Source organism: Larimichthys crocea, chromosome IX (assembly GCF_000972845.2).
Source record: "Larimichthys crocea isolate SSNF chromosome IX, L_crocea_2.0, whole genome shotgun sequence".
In the NCBI taxonomy this organism is placed as follows: domain Eukaryota; kingdom Metazoa; phylum Chordata; class Actinopteri; family Sciaenidae; genus Larimichthys; species Larimichthys crocea.
Genome location: NC_040019.1, coordinates 8,868,337 through 8,888,889, shown reverse-complemented (window position 1 = coordinate 8,888,889; position 20,553 = coordinate 8,868,337). Strand labels below are relative to the sequence as shown.

The 20,553-nt window shown below is 43.1% G+C and overlaps 2 protein-coding genes across 4 annotated transcripts; one reads left to right on the top strand and one right to left on the bottom strand.

The window, feature by feature from the left end:
• Positions 1-362: 362 nt before the first annotated feature.
• Positions 363-6,265, bottom strand: LOC104925447 (zinc finger protein 14). The gene is made up of 3 exons (XM_010739079.3): positions 6,084-6,265; positions 4,633-5,105; positions 363-3,026 (listed from the first exon to the last, which is right to left on the bottom strand). Exons 1-3 carry the CDS (start codon positions 6,107-6,109, stop codon positions 1,426-1,428), a joined length of 2,100 nt encoding a protein of 699 aa, XP_010737381.2. The 5' UTR covers positions 6,110-6,265; the 3' UTR covers positions 363-1,425.
• LOC104924986 (PH and SEC7 domain-containing protein 4) lies at positions 4,777-15,774 on the top strand. 3 transcript variants are annotated; one of them, XM_027282071.1, is made up of 18 exons: positions 5,096-5,277; positions 6,286-6,429; positions 6,570-6,687; positions 8,477-9,191; positions 9,489-9,570; positions 9,776-10,091; positions 10,207-11,256; positions 12,154-12,234; positions 12,315-12,427; positions 12,527-12,585; positions 12,674-12,763; positions 12,865-12,908; positions 12,989-13,161; positions 14,031-14,101; positions 14,190-14,332; positions 14,417-14,561; positions 14,740-14,886; positions 14,968-15,774. In XM_027282071.1, the coding sequence occupies exons 4-18, from the start codon at positions 8,658-8,660 to the stop codon at positions 15,250-15,252; spliced, it is 3,333 nt and encodes a 1,110-aa protein (XP_027137872.1). In that variant the 5' UTR covers positions 5,096-5,277; positions 6,286-6,429; positions 6,570-6,687; positions 8,477-8,657; the 3' UTR covers positions 15,253-15,774. The 3 variants fall into 3 exon arrangements, with proteins under 3 accessions (XP_027137871.1, XP_027137872.1, XP_010736809.3); XM_027282070.1 differs by lacking the exon at positions 5,096-5,277 and adding an exon at positions 4,777-4,883 and having other exon boundaries at positions 6,286-6,687; XM_010738507.3 differs by lacking the exons at positions 5,096-5,277; positions 6,286-6,429; positions 6,570-6,687 and adding an exon at positions 7,921-8,097.
• Positions 15,775-20,553: the final 4,779 nt, after the last annotated feature.

The following is a 20,553-nucleotide window of genomic DNA, read 5'->3' as shown; positions in this document are numbered from 1 at the left end:
CAGCTTCCTGTGTCTTGCCCTTTGCCATTATGTCACCACCAGGGCATGTAAACTCTATTTGTATGTCCTGCCTAGTATCTAAGAGGCTGTTGTTGATATTCTGGATGAACTTGATGGAGACTTTAAAGGGCCGTTCAACAGGCTAAATGGGTATAAATGCTGAGAACCACTGCATTATGCACAGACATTTATCTATATACTGTGTTGTATATGCTTTTCTGGTTTTTATTATGTAAAAAAAAACCTCACATAATGTATTTGTACATTGTATTTAAGTGAACATACATTATAAATACTTTTTTTTTGCACACCGCCTTTCATTTCAAATAAAATATAAAGACTAAATAAGACATAAAGAAATGTTTGGGTTAGCTTTTCTCTTTAATTTAGACACAAATCACACAGTCACAATAACTTCCTAGTAGCAAACACTACATTGCTGTGCAGGTATATCAACCAGTCACCACAACAAACAGTAGCCTCTATCATAAACATGACATTTTACCCCTGTGTGTGTGTCATAATAATAATAACGTGTTTTCCAGGTAGAACAGTGAACAACCATATACAAACTCTCTAGAACATTCTTAAAGAGATCAGCATGGTTTACATGGTTTATATTTGCACTAACAAACATTATTACATAAATACATTCTTGTCAGTTCAACGGATCAGACTGCTGACTGTATAGTTAAAGCTATATACAGCAATATATTAATGGTTTTCACTGTAAGTCACTGATGTAGCACACATCTCTAACCCTGTGGCTACTGTAAAGTGTATAAATGTGTGCAGAAGCATCTTATTTCCAAAACAATTACTCTTGTACTGACGCCTGTGGAGAAGTTTTATTTTCAAAAGGACTGGACCAGCTGTAAAACAATCTGAGCTGAGCTGGTTTTCCTTTAAAGCATTTCAAAAACATACCACTAACATTGTGGTAACATACAGCAGGTTTCTTTTTAAGGTCCCTTTTCTGTCTTTACACTGTTCTGGGAGAGAACTACAAGAGGAATATTAGAGTTCATCAATCGAAATAAAATAATCAATATACGACATTTGTAAGTATGTGGACCTACTAAAATACAGCAAAGATTAGACAACAGTGTATTGCACTGTACCACAAACATCACATACAGTTCTGAGCGTGAAACTTATTTTTTTGACCTTGGGAACAGTAGTTTGACAAAATAATATTAACCCAAGGTCCACTTACTAGCCTTTTCTGGAGCTTTCAACCAGAGAACACGATCGGACCGGAAAGAGGAAGTCCAGAATAACAGACGGCAAAACACCGCACAAAACTATGCAGGTGTAGGCTGTGAGATTTGTTTCAACGTGCTGAAAAAGCTAGTAAGTGGACCCTTAAGATTATTGTGTAACATCACACAAACTCACTCTCAGTTTCTAGATTAGAATTTGGTTCTAATTCCTTTCAGTGTCTGAAAGTGTCTCAAGAGCTGAAGGTCGAGCTGGGTTCGTTTCAGCCTCGCTGGTACTTCCCTCGCTCTGAGCTTTCTGCTCCTTGGCCACGTGCATCTTCAGGTGCTTTTTAAGTGACGACTGATCTGTGTAGGTCTTTCCACACTGGCTGCAGAGAAAAACCTTCTCTTTGGTGTGGACCAATTCGTGCCTCTTCAGGTGACCTGACCTGCTGAAGCTCTTGCTGCAGTACGAGCAGCTGTACTCCTTCTCTCCCGTGTGAGTCCTCTGGTGCAGTTTGAGGCTGCTGGCCACCGTAAACTTCTTGCCACATTCATTGCAGCTGTACGGTCTCTCTCCTGTGTGCATACGCATGTGTATGGTGAGGTGACCTGCCTGGCTGAAGGTTTTCTTGCACAGCTCACAGCTGTAGGGCCTCTCTCCAGTGTGTATCCTGTAATGAGTCTTGAGGTCGCCCAAGCCGTTGAACCTTTTCCCGCACTGAGCGCAGCAGTACGGCTTCTCGCCGGTGTGGATCCTCTCGTGTATACGCAGGTTTCCGGCGTTGCTGAAACTTTTGCCGCACTCCTGGCAGCTGTAAGGCCTCTCCCCGGTGTGTGTCCGCAAGTGGACTTTGAGCTGGTTGTGCTCGTTGAAACGTTTCCCGCAGTGCGAGCAGGAATACGGTTTCTCTCCAGTGTGGACGCGTTTGTGTATCCTGAGCTGACTGGGATGGGCGTATGTTTTACTGCATATGTTGCAGCTGTAGGGTCTTTCGCCCGTGTGGGTTCGCTTGTGGGATTTGAGGAGATCGGCCCGGCCAAAGCGTTTACCGCAGTAGCTGCAGCTGTGGGCCTTCTCGCCGCTGTGAGTCTTGATGTGGACGTTGAGCGAGGTGGCTCGACTGAATGTTTTGGGACAGGTGGGACAACGCAAAAAGTTGTCGCGAATCTCCAAAAAGTCATCTGCGGGAACAGCGGGCGAAATGTTTTTCTCACGCGTGTCTACTTCACCCTGCCCGCTCGCTCCCTCAGGATCTATTTCTGATTCAGGGTAATATCTCAACTCGTCACCATACTGCAACACTCCATTTTGCTCCTCTTCCTCCGTCTTAATGAACTGTCCATCCTGCATGTAAGTGTCAGAAACAATGGTGACTTTAAGCTCGCCGTCACCGCCTCTGGAGCCTTGTTCGGGTCCTGCAGATGCCGGCAGAGGTGTATACGCGTCATGGCTGTCAAAACCGCCCTCTGTGCTCTCGTGTTTTGTTTGCCTCATTGTCAGATTGAGAAGAGATGGAGGCTGTGATAGATCAATAGCAACGCTTTCGTCCAGGTCAGGCTCTGTTTTTACAGATATCAAGTTCTGAGTGGAGACACTGACCTCCGCTGTGTTCACACGTGCTCGTTCTACCATATGATCAGTCTGCAGTAAAAAGGAGGCAGAGGATATGCTCTCCCTCATCTTGTCTTTGTGTTTCCTCCTGAAGCTCTTCTTGTCACTGCTGCATATGGACATCTTGAACATGCCCTGGGTGGAGGTGATGGGGCGACTGTTCCACTCGGACGTCGAGAACTTTTCGGTGGCATCTCGTTCACGAATATCTGTAGAAATTCAAAAAAGCACAGGCTGTGAGTCACACACACCTATATTACAGCTTAAATGATTGATTAGCTGATTGTAGCAGTATGAGACGAGAGAAAGAAACAAAACAGTCTGACAGCTGTTGGAATGAAGGACCTGTGGTAGCGCTCCTTCTTACATGGTGGCAGTAGCAGTCTGTTGCTGAAGGAGCTGCTTAAGGCCTCCACAGTCTCATGCAAAAGGTGAGAGGTTAATTAAGCTGCATTAATTTATTTTTTTTGGACTTTTGACTTGAGATCAGCAGAACAACCTACAAACACTGTCAAAAACAACATGACATACGTTGTTATGCTTATTTACACATCTAGCACTTATGGAGCTTTCATTTGCAATCAATGCCCCCTGAAATGCCCCCTAGACTCCATAGAGGAAGTGGGGGAACAAAGCTGACATCCGCCACGAACAACTCCTCTCACTTCCTGCATGAGACTCTGGAGGCCTTAAATAGCTCCTTTAACACCAGACTCTTTAACACCAGCATGACTTCATGACTTTCTTCTATATATTTCTTATTTATGGACAGCACAGTAACTCTAAATCATCTGTATGCATCTATACAAGTGTGAATATCTGTTTCTATGTGTCCTGCGATGAGCTGGCGATTTGTCCGGGGTGTACCCTACCTTAAGCTGGGATAGGCTCCAGTCCCACCATGACCCTGATGAGGATGCTTACAGATAATGGATGGATGGAGATGATTTAAGTCTATCTTATATTATAAGCTTTCACTTTCAATCATGCTTCTGGTTAGCTGGCCAATATAAGTTTATATTCACTCACTATTTAGCTCTGTTTTTTTTATCTAAACTAACTCCTGAGTGAATTATTTAGCTCTTTAGTTGCCGCCAGGGGCACCGTATGGGGGGGGGGAGAGAGTGTCCCCAAAAAATAGGTAAACACCAATATAAAATTATTAAACCATCATCATTGAGTATATATATGACCATTTATGTATATATAGTGCAAATATAATAATGAAATTAATTATCTCTTTGTTTTTACGTGTTTTGGGCAGTAAAAGTGAAATAAAAATGTCCTTTAGCACATTTTTATGGTGGCTTTTGCATACTGCAGACTTGCATGCATGTACAAATCACCAGCAGTAACTATTGTGCTCGTACTAGTATTGAACTACAAGACGCAAAACAGTTGCAAGCCTTTAATTAGAGTTATGTAAAGCTTTTGATGGGATAGTTAGGTCCTAGAGATGTGGTGACAAGCAGAGGGGGCCCAATTTGATTTTTATTGTCATGGGGCCCAAAATTCCTGGTGGCGCCCCTGGTTGCAGCTATATGCACTAACTTTGACATTAGTGTTGGAGAGGTTGTTGCATCTGCACACCCAACATCATGTCATGCATTTCAACATGAAGACACTGATCAGTGCTTTAACTGTGTGATTCTTAAAGGCTGTCGACTTTTATTATTGTTTAGGTGCACAGACACATTTTGCTGACAGTGCAGGTGATGCTTGAATAAAAAGGTCAGCGGGTGCATGAAGCTGAACCGTCTGCAGACACAAACACAGACATCCTGCATTATTAACAGACTTGCAGACTTGCCGTACCTCTGGCAGCAGGCTCCGTGCTCTTCTGTGCAAACAGCAGCCGCTTCAGGCCCTCGTTTTCGGACTCGATCCTCTGTATCGTACCCTGGTACTCGGACAGGGTCCGGTCCACTGAGTCCAGGATGTCGCTCACTGTCGCTTTAAAGATCTCATTGAGAGAAGACTCCAGGAAGATTTTCAGATCGTTTGACTTGGCCATGCTCACGGATAAGTGGTGACAACTCACCAAAGACGGTTTAAAAAGTATCCAGGTTGGTGGTAGTGGTGGTGGGGGGTTAAAGTGGGTGTGTGTGCGGCGGTGGCGGCGGCTCTGCTGCCGTGTGCGGAACAAACAAAGCAGACACGGTCGCTTGAAAGTGACGGCCCGGGGAGAAGCTGTTGTTTTGCGGCTGGAGGAGCCTGTGGCGCCGCCGCTGGTGCGGAGTGGAACAACAAGCTGCGTTAGCCCCGAGCAGCAGACGTTGATGTGATAACTGTCAACACAAACAACCAAAACGGTGTTTATAAAACAACAAGAAACACTACTACTACTACTACTACTACTAGGTCACTAATACTAGTAACAGTACTATTTAAGTTAGTAACAACCGCCACTAGGTAGCAACTAAACACCCCAGCTGCAAAGGATGCTCACATAAATGCTAGGTAATGCTAATATTTTAATACCAACGGTTATTTTAATGCTAACCATGCTAATGACACCGCTTACTGTGTTTTTAACTGTGTTTGCGTCAGCAGCGTCTGCTGATAATGTTTAACCATTTAATAACAACGTTACAGATAGTACTTAACTTCTTAACCAGGTTGACTAGTTATTAACCTGGGTCGTCTTCTACTAACGTGCTAGTTAGCTCGTGTGCTAACCACAACACAGAAGTTAACAGGAATGCTAACTAGCCGTTTGTGACGCTAATGCTAATTTCTGCTACTAATAATTATTAGATTAATTTATACTTTATTCATGCCACCCACGGGGAAATTTAACTTGTTACAGCAGCAGAGGAAAGTGTAGCATACACTACAGAATAAGAAAAAGGTAGAAAAGGCAAAAAAAAAATAAACAGTAAACAGACAGAAATATCTATAACCTACACAATAAACCTTCAAACAGACTGAGGATAAAAGGGGCATGATATATAATAAGAGTATTGTAATGTAAAGTGCTCATCATATTATTTATGTAATGCCAATTAAATTCATATATATGTCTTATCCAGGAATAAGTTGAAACAAATGAAATTAAAGTACAGTTTAATGTATGCAGTCTGGTCTTATTGTCTCAGGTAAAGCCTTTAAAGCCTCTAATGTGTGTGTGTCAAACAGGCTTTTCTGAAAGCCTGTAAGAGAGAAGCACTGTTAATGACTTGTGCATATTGAGTGTGGACACCTTCTGGTTTTACCACACCATCCTGGTGTCAGTTGCAGGAATGAAGCTGAGCCACTCCCCTCACCTGACCCAGTGTGTGTTTGCCTGCATGCCTTCAGGCCAGTGGGCGTGGGGTTGAGGCCTCTCAGGTGTCTCTGAGCTCTTGAATCATCTGCCAATCACAGTGTACCTTTTCTTCCTCTTTGTTGCCACTCAGCAGCTTTCTCCTTCTGTTCGTCCTCTAAACTCAACGCCTTTTTTGTTTTTTGTTTTTTACCCCCTTCTAGACGTATCTGCTGGGGGACATACAGGACAGAGAGAGGATATGGAAGTCTGATCTCGATCTATCCAAAATGGCCAGGAAGCAAGAAAAAAGAGGAGGAGAAGGAGGACCCGGTCCAGACTAGGACTTGTGACTTGCATGCATCTTTGTACGACTCTGCTCAGCCTAAAGAGAGCGCCTGTGAGGCTTATTTGTCCTGCGCAGCAGGTTCAGACCAAATCAACTGAGGGTTGTTTGTATGCATGTCTGCGTGTGTGTGTGTGTGTGTGGGTGAATATATCTGTGAAGGCGCAGCGGTATAAACCCAATATAACACAGTGGCACGTCTTTACCTCCCGCAAGACTTGACTTAAAACCTCACAAGCCTGCTGATCATATGATGCTACTTTAAGGAGCCTGGAGGGGGGTAAGTCATGGTTCACGGACAAAAAAAGATTCTTGCTAATGAGATTTCTTTTTTTTAGTTCTTTGAGGTTTGAACTTTTTTTTTCTATGCATGTTCACTGGTGGCATTGAATGACACACTAGGTGGTGTTAACCTTCTATTATTATACACACACACATATTTCAAGTGATTTCACAACTTTCATTTTACCCATTGTGGCTGTGTTCCCCTTTTTTATTTCATCCTGTTTTATTTACTTCTCCTTTGTGGTGTTATCCACCCTCTCACGTGCTCTGTGATGTTCTGTATAAACGTTCCATCTATTGTAATCAACTTCTCCTTCTCCCTGCACTTAGGACAGGCTGCACTTTCTCTGTGTAATATTATGTTTGGCTGAAAGTGGCCTGATTTATTCTCGTCCTCTCTTTAACAATGGTGAGAAAGTGTCTCTTTCTGTCATCTTGAGCATTTCTTCTATAGTTTGTTATCAGCAACAGTGCTGCCAAAGACAACAACACACACAGGAGGATTAACTTTGTTAGGATGTGGAACGCTCAATGTTCAAAGAGCTGCCAGAGATTATAATCAGCGTTTTATAATATTAAAATGGTCCAAATAACTTTAAAACTGACTAATTAAACTGTCAGAATCTTACTTATGAACCTCAAGAGAGACGATGCTGCTTTCAAAATAGTTTTTTATTTTGTTTTTCTGCACTTTTCGTTTCAAATCAATTTCGTGTTTCGTTTGTCAATCTTCCTCAACTCTTGTACATGAACTGTAGCGCTTGTTGCACCCTGACAGGAACTGAGAAGTGAGCACCCACACAGGAAATGTGGTCAAGGTTTGTCCCGGATGTTGGTTGCTGTGACGTGAATAGAATAATGAAGATAGACAGAAAAAAAAAGTGTGTCAGAGCTATGGAGAAATAAATAAAGGTGAGAAAGAGAAGCAGAAAATAGATGATATGAGGTGTGATATCATTCGAGTCTAGTACAATTATGGGTGATGTTTTGTTGTCAGCGTCTGTTGCTGGCCTTGGTGTTGCTGGGACAGATGCCCTTAGTTTGTGTTGACAGCACGCACTCCAGGTTTAGCCTCTTTCACGGTTTTATCCTGACCACAGTCACAGTGCAGTGCGATGATAAAAAGATAAACACAGCACGCAGACTGTTAAACTGCTCAGCAGAAACAACCCCCGAACTCCACCCTCCTTTCTCTTAATCCTTACTGTACACCTCTGTCTCTCTTTCTCTCTTGCTCACTTGCTCGGATGATTTTCTGTGTCTGTGGTCAGGAAGTAGAAACATGCTTTTGTGACACGAAAAGTGTATTGCAGTGCATATCTGCAATGTCCTTGAAACAGACGTAGCACGGGCTAAAAAAGAGACAAAAACCCTCTCCAAACGGGATTATGCTGACATACAAGTGGTGAGTTTGGAGTATGTTTGTGCTTTCTAAGCTGTAAATGATTGTATTTCAGTTTGTTTTTAGTTGTGGAGTGTTGTGTGGGATTTAAAATGCTGTCCTCAGTTGTTTTTCTCTCTCTCACAGATGCACTTTAAATACATCACTACTACACTACAACCAAATATAGAAGAGTCGTATGAATGACCTTTTTGTCTATTCGCTAATCAGATGCTCCTCCTGGAAGTTTCCCAAAAAGTTGATGGAGAATCAGTTTATCAGAACATTTGTTGTTACAGGACATCAGGCTTCCAAAATTTAAGGGATAGGCTCCTCGTGTTGCTTTGGACGGAAGTGTGATGATATATTTTTGAACATTAATGATTTTTTTCTCCTGTCACAGATCTGTGAATGGCGTCATTGGAGGTTATAACCTGCTCCATGATTTCATATTTATGGGATCTTCCAAAAATGGTTTTCATTCATGCAACAGAAGAGGACATTTGGTAACGAGACAACATTTAGAGCTTTAACCCCTTTCACTCAAACCCACAAACCCTCAACGACGGAACTGACTGAGAGGCATGCTAATGGAGGAAGAGAACGTGTGCACCTCTCTGCCAGATATTACAGATTCAGTCCTTCAGCAGCCTCTACAAGACTCATGGACCCCATTAGAGCACCAGTACATCAATGGAGAACAGCAGGCCATTGTGTGGGGCGAGACAGAGGTACAGATAAACCAAGCACACGAGACAGATCAGCTCAGTCTCTCCCCGAAGGCAGGAAGAGAGACTCCTGAGGAGGCAGAACAGTGGGAGCAAATAATATGGCCGGTGCACCCCATGACCTGCACCAGTCCCCCACTTTCCTTCGCCACGGTCCAGTGGGACATGCCTGATCTCTCTGCAGAGACGTTCCCACTCATGACTGACAGCAGCCTGGCCAATGAGCTGAACTCCAGGGGCGGGACAAGCCTAGGCACCACTTCCCCATCACTTCACGGGCGTCAAGAAGTTAATGAAGAGCTTTTAACACAGGAGGACGGAGAGGAAGAAGATGGGTTCGATTCAGGGCTTCTGAACTCGGATCTAGAGTGGACAGGAAGCACCTTCAAGGTATGTGAGGAGTTACAAAGTGATGTGTGATGATGTCACACTGCTATTATTTTCGTTTTTGTATATTTTTGTACATTTTCTGTGTATAGATACAGTTTCCTGTGTCATTAAATCTTCCTTCACTCCTTCCTTCCTCACCACCTCGGTCTTTATCTCCTTGGAGACGTGTTTGGGTTACTGTAGTAAGTTGGGGGGAATAGAGTGGATATAAGGTTGGTCAGATGAGTGCCTACACATGAACCCACTAGCAATCACAAGCTCAAGTTCATGATTGATGGCCTGTGTTGCAATTTCCAGCCATGTGATGCTGCAAATGTGCAAGAGCCGGCGGCACAGGAAAAGGAAGATTCAACACACGAGCTGCTAGACAGTAATAACGGTACGTGTTACTCAGACCACATTTAATTTGATGTGAAACGGCTGTTTTTTTTCCCCCATTGGTTGCTCTGTTTTAGAACACAAATATATGATTCTCGGTAATGTTTGCTGCTCATTTTACATCAGAAATGTAGAACCGTTTGATTATGTGAATCATGACACAGTGTTATGCTATATGTTGATTGTCTTCTTAAAAAATCTTCCAGAACTCTCTCTGAGGACAGACTCAGACGAAGAGAGGGGACACTCGGCGGACTCAGATCCCGTTGTCGTGGACTTAATTGATATCCTCAAAGAGATCGAAGGCTCAGAATGTGAGGTGGACAATTTTGTACATATAAATCTAGAAGAGGAACAGGAGGAGCCCGGCGTTCTGCTGACTGGGCAGGAAGACTCAGAGGAAGAGCAATCCACAACGAATGCCATCGAGACTGAAGAGGAGAAGGAGGAGGGAGCCGAGGTAGAAGAAGAAGGTACAGAGGAAGGTGACGAGGACCAAACTGCCAGTTGCCTTGTTGATGTGTGAGTATCATAGACTTAACTAAAGAAAAGGGAACAGGAAGTGTGTGTTAACGGTAAATCCTGTCATGATGTTAATCTATTTTCAACATTTACATATTTCATTCATACTTTGCAGGGAGGTTCCAGCAGAGCAGCTACAAACTGACAATACTGGACTAACCAGCAACCCAGATAAGCTAATTGATCTGCAACAGTCAGAGCTTTTAGAGGAAAGGCGATGCTCAGGCAGTGAAGAAGACATAGAGGTACTAGAACGGTTACACGAAGAACCCGCAGGACAGACTGAAGAGCCAGAAATGTGCACAGATGTAGATCAGAAAGTGGACCCTGAAGTGTCGGAGGCTGCGGACGACGACAACAAAGAACCACCGATACAAGCAGCAGAGAGGAGAGAAAACTCACAAGAGCAACTGGAGCTGACTAAAAAACTGGAGGAGATAAGTTTAGACTGTGACCAAACGTCTTCACAAGAGCTGTCACCGGAGCCTGAACACTTTGAGCAGCTTGAGATGACTGAAGAGCCAGTGCAGATCCAAGCACAGGTGCCTGAGCAGGTTGAGATGACTGAAGAGCCCGTGCAGATCCAAGCAGAGGTGTCACATCAAGCAGAGGAGCGGCACTCTGAAGACCAGTTAGGAGAAGCTCTGGAACCACAGGCGGAAGTGACAGAAGAGTCGACTCAACCCGAAAACGCTGACCCCCCTGAGGAGTCTACTCCGTCAGAGCAGACAGTTTGTGTTGAAGCTGAAGACCCCGGAGTGGCGGAGCAGCAAGAACAGACGGAGCCACCGGAGCAGAATGAGCAAACGGCCGACTCATCGCAACCAACGCTCTCTGAGCAGCCCGTGCTACCAGAGGAGACTGATGAGCCCCAAATAACAGAGCAGCTGTCTGCTGAGACTGAGGTCGCACAGCAGACTGCAGAGATCAATCAGGTGGACAAACAGGCTGAGACGCCACATCAGGCTGAAGACGTCGCAGGTAGCGGGGACGGATCTGTGCAAACGGTTGTAGCCAATGGAGAGCAACCCAAACCCCCCGAGACAACATCACCTCTTATCAACGGAGGTGAAGTGGAGAGAGAGATGGCCCGAAGCCTCGCTGAGCGGCTGTATAAGTTGGACGGGATCCCGCGTGTGGATGTGGTGAAGCATTTAGACAAAGAGTAAGCACATATATTATATGTATTATAATAACTTTCACAAACAAATCTTCAGACCTTCATTATCTACAACAAAATTAAGAAAGATGTGACAAACACATTAGTCCACCTCACTGCATCCTCCAGGTTTTTAAAGTTAGCAAACTTAAACACATTGAACTTAAGCAACCTTTCCAGTCCTTTATTAACTATACACCAGAAAATTACAATCTGAATCACAACCGCGCCTACAGTCTGTTAACCTCCTGGCTGTTTGTGAATCTGCCAGTCTCAGTAACCAGAGGAAGAAAAACCAGTTCTTAACTGTGCGATTAAACATCTTTGTCTTCGAGGTTAACAAGAAGATTCTAATGAGAAGACTTTAATAATCCCTGTACAGACACAGCACATCCACCTTTTTAAAGCCCACAGAGAAATGTGTGATTTTTTCCACATAATCACCTTCACATTTAGTTTTCGAAAGTCTAATGATGCCATCGAGGGTATCATGGCAACTATTAATTAATAACAGAAAGTCCCCACTCTCACATACCGGGGGCGTAGAGGTTAAGAGAGTTTGGCATTTATCAGACGCGGAGAGTCTAGTTATGTTATGGAAAGTGTAGGATGAAGAGGCTTCTGTTGTCATAATATTCAGATTTAGCTGTAATATAATCCTTTCCTGGACACATTAGTCAATTAATACAAGTTTTTTCACAGTTTGATTTCCTCTACTTACTTGGAGAAAAATAAGTCATATGATTTTTTGTTTTCACATCCTCCTCCTTTGCTTTCAGTTTAGCCCACAAACATTTGACCCACTGTTTACATCAAGATATAGAGTTAAAGATATATGGTGCTACTTTTAAATATAGTGAAACAACAGAACACTGACGCAGAATGTGTTTTGTTTCTGTTTAGTAACGACTACAGTCGTGCTGTCGGCGAGGAATATCTGAAATTCTTTGACTTCACCGGGCAACCTCTCGATCATGCCCTGAGGTAAGAATTACCGAGGCTGAGCTCTGATTACATTTCTCATAAAAGATGATTGTAAATGTCTTTTTTCTTCTCTCACTCAGATCTTTCCTAAAAGTTGTGGTGCTGATAGGAGAGACTCAGGAGAGAGAGCGCGTGCTGCAGCATTTCGCCTGCCGCTTCCAGCAGTGCAACCCCGACTCGTTCTCCTCTTCAGGTGAGCCTCGGTCATGCTTAAAGACACAGCAGCAAGTGCTCACATCTGACAGATGAGTGTCATCTTCACTCTTTTCTTCTTTTTTTTTTATATCCTCAGGATCTGTGTTGGCTCTTACATGTGCTTTGATGCTTCTCAACACTGACTTGCATGGGCAGGTATGACTGTAAAAGTTTTATTTTGACTCAGCACCGTGTTACCAAACAACCCCTGTAAGGCATTTGTATGTTTTGTGTGTGTTAACAGAACGTAGGAAAATCCATGTCCTCTTCTAAGTTTGTGTCCAACTTGGATGGGATGAATGAAGGAGAAAACTTCAACAAGGACCTCTTGAAAGTAATACTGTCACTGATTTTCTTTTTTAAGTGTCAAATCCTGGTTGGGGAAAATCACCTAATAACCTTCAAATAACCTTTCCTTCTCCATCTTCATTACAGAGTCTTTACAATTCCATAAAGAGTGAACCGCTGGAGTGGGCCGTGTAAGTGGACTAATACAAACAATCTCATATTCTTCACAGATATAATCTCACACATAAGAATCTGTCTTTGCGTGTTTCAGTGACGAGGAGGAACTGAAGAACACCGTGCTGGCAGACGAAGACGCAGCAGACGACGCGCCGTTGCGTTCAAAAGCCAACCCCTTCCAGGACGTTCCTCATGACAAAACGGCCTCCGTGGTCAAAGAGGGATTCCTGCAGAGAAAGCTCCATGCTGACATTGACGGCAAACGCAGTGAGTGAGACGCAAACTTGACATTAAAGTTTACTTTGCCTTTAAAAAGAGTCGGGATTTAGTTGATTTGACATTCAGAATCAACACCAACATTAAATCCTGTGTGTGATGGGGTTTGGTTTTGGGTGTTGAGCAATTTATGAGAGAACCATATTATTATCTATTCTATATGTATTGGATGAGTCGTATATATCTATTTATTATTATTATTATTATTATTATTATTATTATTATTGTGAACTGAGGATATCTGTTTGGCTTTGTGTTGCAACATATTAAAGATATTTTATAGACATTTAGCCTTTTATCACCCAAAGACAAATTCTGACCTCCTGGCAGTGATTCGGTGAGCTTTAATATTCAATTTAAATGTTTTTTTTTATATATTTCAAATATTTTTATCTTATATTTACACTGCTTCTTCTACTACTACATTTATTTTATATAGTGATTTTAAAGTTATTCAATGGCACTTTGCAGGAAAATAACAGCATGTAATATCAATATAAAAACAATTACTACAACACACAAAGCAGAGCAGATTTATATATTTTCATATTTGACCTATTTCATTAGTCACTATGTTTTAAATGTATTTAAATAACATTTTTACATAAATACACTTAGTTTGAGCACACCACATTACCCTGTGTACTAACAATCTAAGAACTACACAATACTGTGAAATCACAACTGATAATAAACATTTGAGATATTTCTTGGACCTGTTGATAATGCAGTTGGTAGCTTCAGGTTTTCATTGATGCAACAATCTGTGTTTTGATCATTTCTGGTCTTATTTGTAACATGAAGGGATTTGATATGATTTCTGTCTAATCTTGTACCTGCTGGATGTTTGTGTGTTGTAGCTCCGTGGGGGAAAAGAAGCTGGAAGACTTTCTACGGAGTGCTGAGGGGAATGGTGCTTTACTTACAGAAGGTAAGTAACTCAGTGTTATTCTAAAAATGTTTCCCTCTTGTATGTATGAATACAGTTACTTATTTGAGCATCTTTGTGTGTGTGTCAGGATGATAGGAAGGACCAGCCGACTAACGAGGAGGTGGTGAGTGTGCATCACTCTCTGGCCGAGCAGGCAGCCGAGTACACCAAGAAGCCGCACGTCTTCCGTCTGCAGACAGCCGACTGGAGGGTGTTCCTCTTTCAGGCCTCGTAAGTCACGGCACAGCTGAGAATGTGAGTGTGTTTATGTGTGTGTGTGTGTTTATGTACTGTTTATGTTTGTTTTCCTCCCAGATCCAAAGTGGAGATGAATTCATGGATCAGCCGCATCAACCTGGTCTCGGCTCTTCACTCCTCGCCTCCGTTCCCCGCCGCCGTCGGCTCTCAGAGGAGGTTCTTCAGGCCGATCCTCCCCGCCTCGCAGTCCGCCCACACTCTGGTGTGCACTCCTACCTCTCTTTCTTCATTCCTTTCATACAATTTCTTATAATAACAAACAAATCATGTTTTTTCTGCAGCTGGAGTAGGACAGGGTTAATACTCTCAGCACATTCTTTCCGTTTGTTCTTCTGCAGGATTTGCATAAAACCTCTTCCTCTGTCTGTCTCCCCATGCAGGAACGCCAGCTGCAGTCTCACACAGGAATGTTGGAGTCCTTCAAGGCAGACCTGTCGTACTTGCAGCAAAACTTACCAGAGGGCAAAAAAGCCAAAGCTAAGGAGCTAGAGGAGCATCGCGTCAGAGCAGAGTATCTGCAGCATGAGGTAATCGAAGTGTCCTGAGTGAAAGTGTGTGTATACAAGTGTATTAAGACCTGTAAGTGACCCCGTGTTCAAACCCTGCAGATGTGCCGCTATGAGATCTACATTCAGGTGCTGGAGTCCTGGAAGAGTGTGAAAAATACAGGAGATGGCATGTTGAGCATCGCAGACCTGAACCAGTTTGATAAAGCCGTGTGTGCAGACTCTGTGGGGGAAGAAGACGAGGACGAGGGGCTGAAAAAGTCCCACTCCAGCCCCTCTCTGGAGCTGGAGCTGCTTCCTCCGACGGTCATCAAAGTCAGACGCAACATCTCAGAAAGACGGACTTACCGGAGGACCATCATTCCTCGATGGAACAAAGAGGCCTGAACGGTGTTTTAGAGTTTTTCTGCATTTTTATCTGGTGCACTTTTATGAAAATCAACCTCAGGGAGTCCCTAACCCTCAACCTCACTCGCTCTGGTTAGAGGGTGGACAGCCTGATTCATTTGTTGAGTGACTCATAATGTCTGGAGCTAATTTATTTTAGTTTTGTTGTGTTAAACTTTGATCTGCAGTAAAGTCAGTGAAACCTGGCTCTCATTCCTTATTTTACTTTGGGCAGAAATGTGCCTTTAAAACTTAAACCACTAGAGGGTGCCGTAGCACAGCACATCTTGGAGTGAACGAAGGACGTGTTGTCAGGTAGTTTTAAACTTGTTTTTAAAAGAATCCTAATTGCACTTTTATTGTTTCGAATATTCTGTATAACGTTGATTTGTTTTCTGTAATTGTTCATGAAGTTTGTGTTACTGTTACATATGTTTTCTAAACGAAGGGTTCATTGTCAAAATATTCCGTGTTGTGTTTCTCCTCAAGGAAGAATAAAGTGTTATTTCTGTTCATGATTAACTTCTTGTGCTTCTCTGCTCGTGAGACTATTTATAGATGTTAACACATTTAATGTGATTTATTTAATAACTCTAATTTAATTGTTTGAACTTCAGTTCAATTCAGTTATTTTCTTTCAGTTTAGATATAACAAAGAGTAGTAATTAAAACATTTTGTGAGCTGTGATGTTACAATTTTCTTGTTTCATCAAGGTGAGTCGAAACACTAGAAAACACTCTTGACTCTATCTATCTATCTATCTATCTATCTATCTATCTATCTATCTATCTATCTATCTATCTATCTATCTATCTATCTATTTTGGTGTAAAACTCAGTGTTTCCCACAGAACTCACAGAGGAAGAAGCTTTTTTAAAATATTAATCGCAGAGTTAAATTATCTGAAGATCCAGTGGTCTGTAAAATCGTTCATTCGCGTAATAGAGTCACTTTAAAGTTACTTAATTTTGCAAATGCTGCACGTCTAAATGTGGAATGATTCTCCTGCATGTCACCGCAAACTACTAAACGTAAGATGGAGGCCAAAAAAGACAAGCACTTGAAGAAATTCAAATTCAAAAAGGACAAGGAAACCAAAGAGGGAACCACTTCGGAAGACTGAAAGTGGCAAATGCGGGGGATAGTGTGGTGTTTTTTTACGTATCCAAAGATCGAGGGAAAAAAAAGGTGGAGCAGACCTGTGTGTGTGTTTATGTGTGTGATCGCTCTCAGTGGCACGGGCCCCATTTTGTTCTCTTTCAGCCTGACGTGTTGAGCAGCGGTTGACCTGGGGTGGACAACAATAAGAGCAGGATGTCTAGAATCAAGTGCACCCCCAACTCCTAACACACACACACACACACACAGGAATGTGGTGTGACAATAAGAAATGCAATGAAGAGCACAGACAATACAGACAAGGACACACTGTCCTGTTTGGGTGTCCGATTGAGGCGCTGGACTAACGGACGCCTTGGGGATTTCTTTCCTCCTTGACGGACATCAGGTGAAACCGAGGAGCCTCTGAGAGATCATCTGTGCTGCTTAATTAACGTGATAATGCTCAACTTCTTGTCCCGTCAATGGAAGCAGTCTCCATTCATTTGCAGGAATAACAACAGCTCATTAAGATAAAGTCAGATTCTGCAGATGAGGGTGACTGATGGGCCACATGAGTGACAGGGTGCCCCCGGGCCATCATAGCACCTTAAGAGGGGCGGGTGAGGATAGGCCCAACATGCAGAAAGGCGACGCCATCTCGGCTAACCTACATGCTCTCGGGCCTGTGACGAAATGTTACAGTGAGAGGCGGCCATTAGCTCCTCTTTGTCTTTCAAATCAAATTGAATTGTTTAATCTGAGCTAAAGGTGCTTGGTTGGTGTGCTGGCGTCACAGAGGAGCTCTCCACCAAAAGCTCTTCTCACATGGCCTGTGGACCATGACTTCAACGGTGGTGGCAGTGGTGGTGGTGGCCTTGTTTTGGAGTGCCATCTCTCTCCTCCTCTCCAACAACAATAATGGACCGGTTGGAGCAGCAGGGACTGCATTAGCTGCTGGGTTCAGAGGGCATCCTTCCCAAGAAGTTGGCCTGTTTTTGTTCCATCTGCGCCACTCCATTCTCAAGCTTTGTGCGACTCAGTCAGGCCTGGGTGGGTAATTAAAAAGGCAAGAGCTCAAGTTGTGATCATTAGAGGCTTGTCTAGCATGGGCTTCAAAAAAAAAAAAAAAAAAAAAAGACCACATAAGGTCACTTCTGGACCTCTTCTTTTCCACTTTCCTCCTCCCCCCTCACACACACACACATACATAGAGGCAATGTTGCTTTGAACATTGCTCAACATCCACAATGTCTGCTCTGAAATGCTCAGTAAACATACGTCACAAACACCCATGAATGCCATGAAACATACAATTGTACTGTAAGCACTCACATCCATCCCTGGGTTGTCCCTCAATGCTCCTGACAATCATTCTCCATCTGCTGCTAACGCCTTGCACGCTCTACTTGGTACTTTTTTATCTCTTATTAGCACTAACACTTGACTAACACTAACACTTTTTGTCTCCCTCTTTAGTGTTGTCCTCTCCGTTTCTCTGTCTCCATCCTTTTGCTCTTGACTGCTGCTGTTGTGATTTGGTTTTCTCCGTCCAGGGTCCCTGAAGTCTCTCTGTGGTCATTTGTTTTTCCACTCAGGCTCCATTTGACTCTTTCTCTGAGACATTAAGTAATAACCCTCTCTTATCCAGCATCCACTGGTAACAGACATGACTCCAGACAGCCGAACACATTAAATGCATTTGGTTTCCATGTGAGTGCAGTTTTCAGTGGGAAGTGATATTCTTTTATTGCTGTAAGTTGATTTGAAAGAAATGGGAGGCACTGAAGAAAAACATCTTCCCTGTCTTTTTTTTTTTTTTTCCATCCCAGACTGCACTCGTTAGCGATGCTTTTCTCACGGCCAGACATTTTCATTTTATTTGCCAATCAGACCCAGTCCAAACATGAATCACTCTTTAGATTTCATCAGAGCCGACCCTTCTTACCCTGTTTACAAAGGCTGGCTTTTTGTAGCAAAGGAGCCTCTTATTGAGAGAGTTAAAGCAAGTGCCTTGCTTAAGGGCGTTTCAACGCATGACCTCTTTTTGCCCTCTCCTCTTCCACACACACACACACACACACACTCCTGCCTCTGACAACACTCCTCGGGCACAGACTGGGTGGCTTTTAAAATGCAGGACAAACACGATCTTGAAGTCGGCGCTCCATGGGTCAGTGCGACGTATAGAGCGGAGCAAGAATGTTTGAGGACTAATCTCCTCCATCTTATCTCATTTCATCTTTCAGCTTATACAGGAGTCAGTTTTTACTGCTCAATCCACATCTATAAATATTTGCATCTGTCCTTTCTCTGATTGATCTTTAATCTGCGGCGCAATTCAAGAGTAAAACAACATTATCGAGACGTGTATGTGATGTTGAATGAACTATTTGTCAGCTGTGTTTTTGACCGCCACCGGCATCCACAGGTCAACCCTCTCCCTCAGGGCAGTACCTGATACCTGGCAGATTTTATCCACCTCGGCATGTGTGTATGTGTGTGTAGGGTTGAATGTGTGTGTGTGTGTGTGTGCTTTGAAAGGTGCGTTTTTCTTGATGTCTTCCAGTCAATAGTAGCTTCCTGCCTTCAGGGCCTGTGTGTTGTTTAATAGGCTGGTCGGACACAGGGCACCTGTGTTTCCTCCCTCCGCCTCTTCCTACACAGGAACACCCTCTGTTTGACCACTTTGCTCTGTTTGACTGGCACATTTGTTCCAGGTGCATTATGGCTAAAGGTGGAGGAGATTAGATAGCTTCTTGAAATTTGAGGAAGGTGTTGTCATTTGAAGTCCGCTCAGGTGTTCTGAGGCTCTTTTTTTCATGGCCAAAATACCAACATTTGGATGGAAATCCAACCTTCAGTCGGCCACTTTGGTTTCAGACTGAAATATGTTGCTATAAAACTTTGTGCAGACATTTGTGGTACCCAGAAGATGAATCCTAATGATTTTCTTGATCCTGTGACTTTTCATATAGCCCCACCATCAGGCCAAATGTTCCAATTATTAGGTGAAATATCTCAACATTTACCGGATGGATTGGCACCAAAGTTTGTTTGGTCATTCATGGTTCTCAGAGGATGAATCCCTCTGACTTTTCCTCTAGCAGCGCCATGAAGTTAACATGTATTTTCTAGTGAAAACACATGTATTGACAGTTATTGAGTGTTAAAACTTCAAGGTTCAGGGCTAGAGTTGACCTTGGAACCAATTTGTTACCAATGTTTTCAACCACATCTGGTGGCTTTACAGAATTTTCCATTAATAAAAGTCATGATGTGATTGAAAGCTAAAGTTGGCCTTTATTGAGACTTTTTTTTTGGTTAGACTGATATATTTGACATGAAAATTGGCACAGATATTCATGTACCTCTGTGAACGACCTCTTAACTTTTCATCTACTGCCATCATCAGATCAAAGTTGTCCAACACTTTATTGTTGTTTGTTTTATTACTGAATACCTGACATCCATTCACCTTGAGCCATACTCTGTGTTAATGGATTTCTTCTTTGTATGTGGCTGAATGAAGAAATCCTGGCCAATAACTGTGAAAGGTGGACATGATTGTCGGATTGTTGGAACAAAAAGTTACAAAGATTGTCAGACACAGCTCTAATAATTTCAACATCAGAGAGATGTGTCGGGAGAGGGTTTTAGTTCGACTATCTGACAAGTACTGAATCATACTGGCCCCTTTAGTGGTTGTTGTTAGTTCTTGTTAAAGGTGCATGAAGTGAAAGGAGAATGAGGAGTTTTGAGTCAACACGGCAGAACAAGAATCTCAAGCTGTCAAAGGGCTGCAAAGAAAAGGAGGATGTTCGATGCTAAAAAGGGCGACAAAAGGTTCAGAATAATCAGCCGGGCTTTGTCCAGAAACAATTAATAGAAAAGGTGATGGGTTCACTCACGCAATCTGGGTTTTCTCGAGGGCCATAAAAAGCCTGAGCCGGGTGGGGCCCACGCGGCAGCGCTGCCATTCACAGTTTAAAACAACAGCGTGTTCTGCAGCTCATTTGGACGGACAAATTCTGTCAGCCAACATAATACTTATTTGCCGGGCTGAATTGGTTGGCCAGTGTCTCGGGCTCAGAGATAAGTGGAGAACTTTCCAGATGACTGGCGCAGGACAACCCCGACCCGTCATCCCACTGATTGCCACACACTCCTCTGCTGCCTTTTTGGCAGCAATTTCTCCAGGG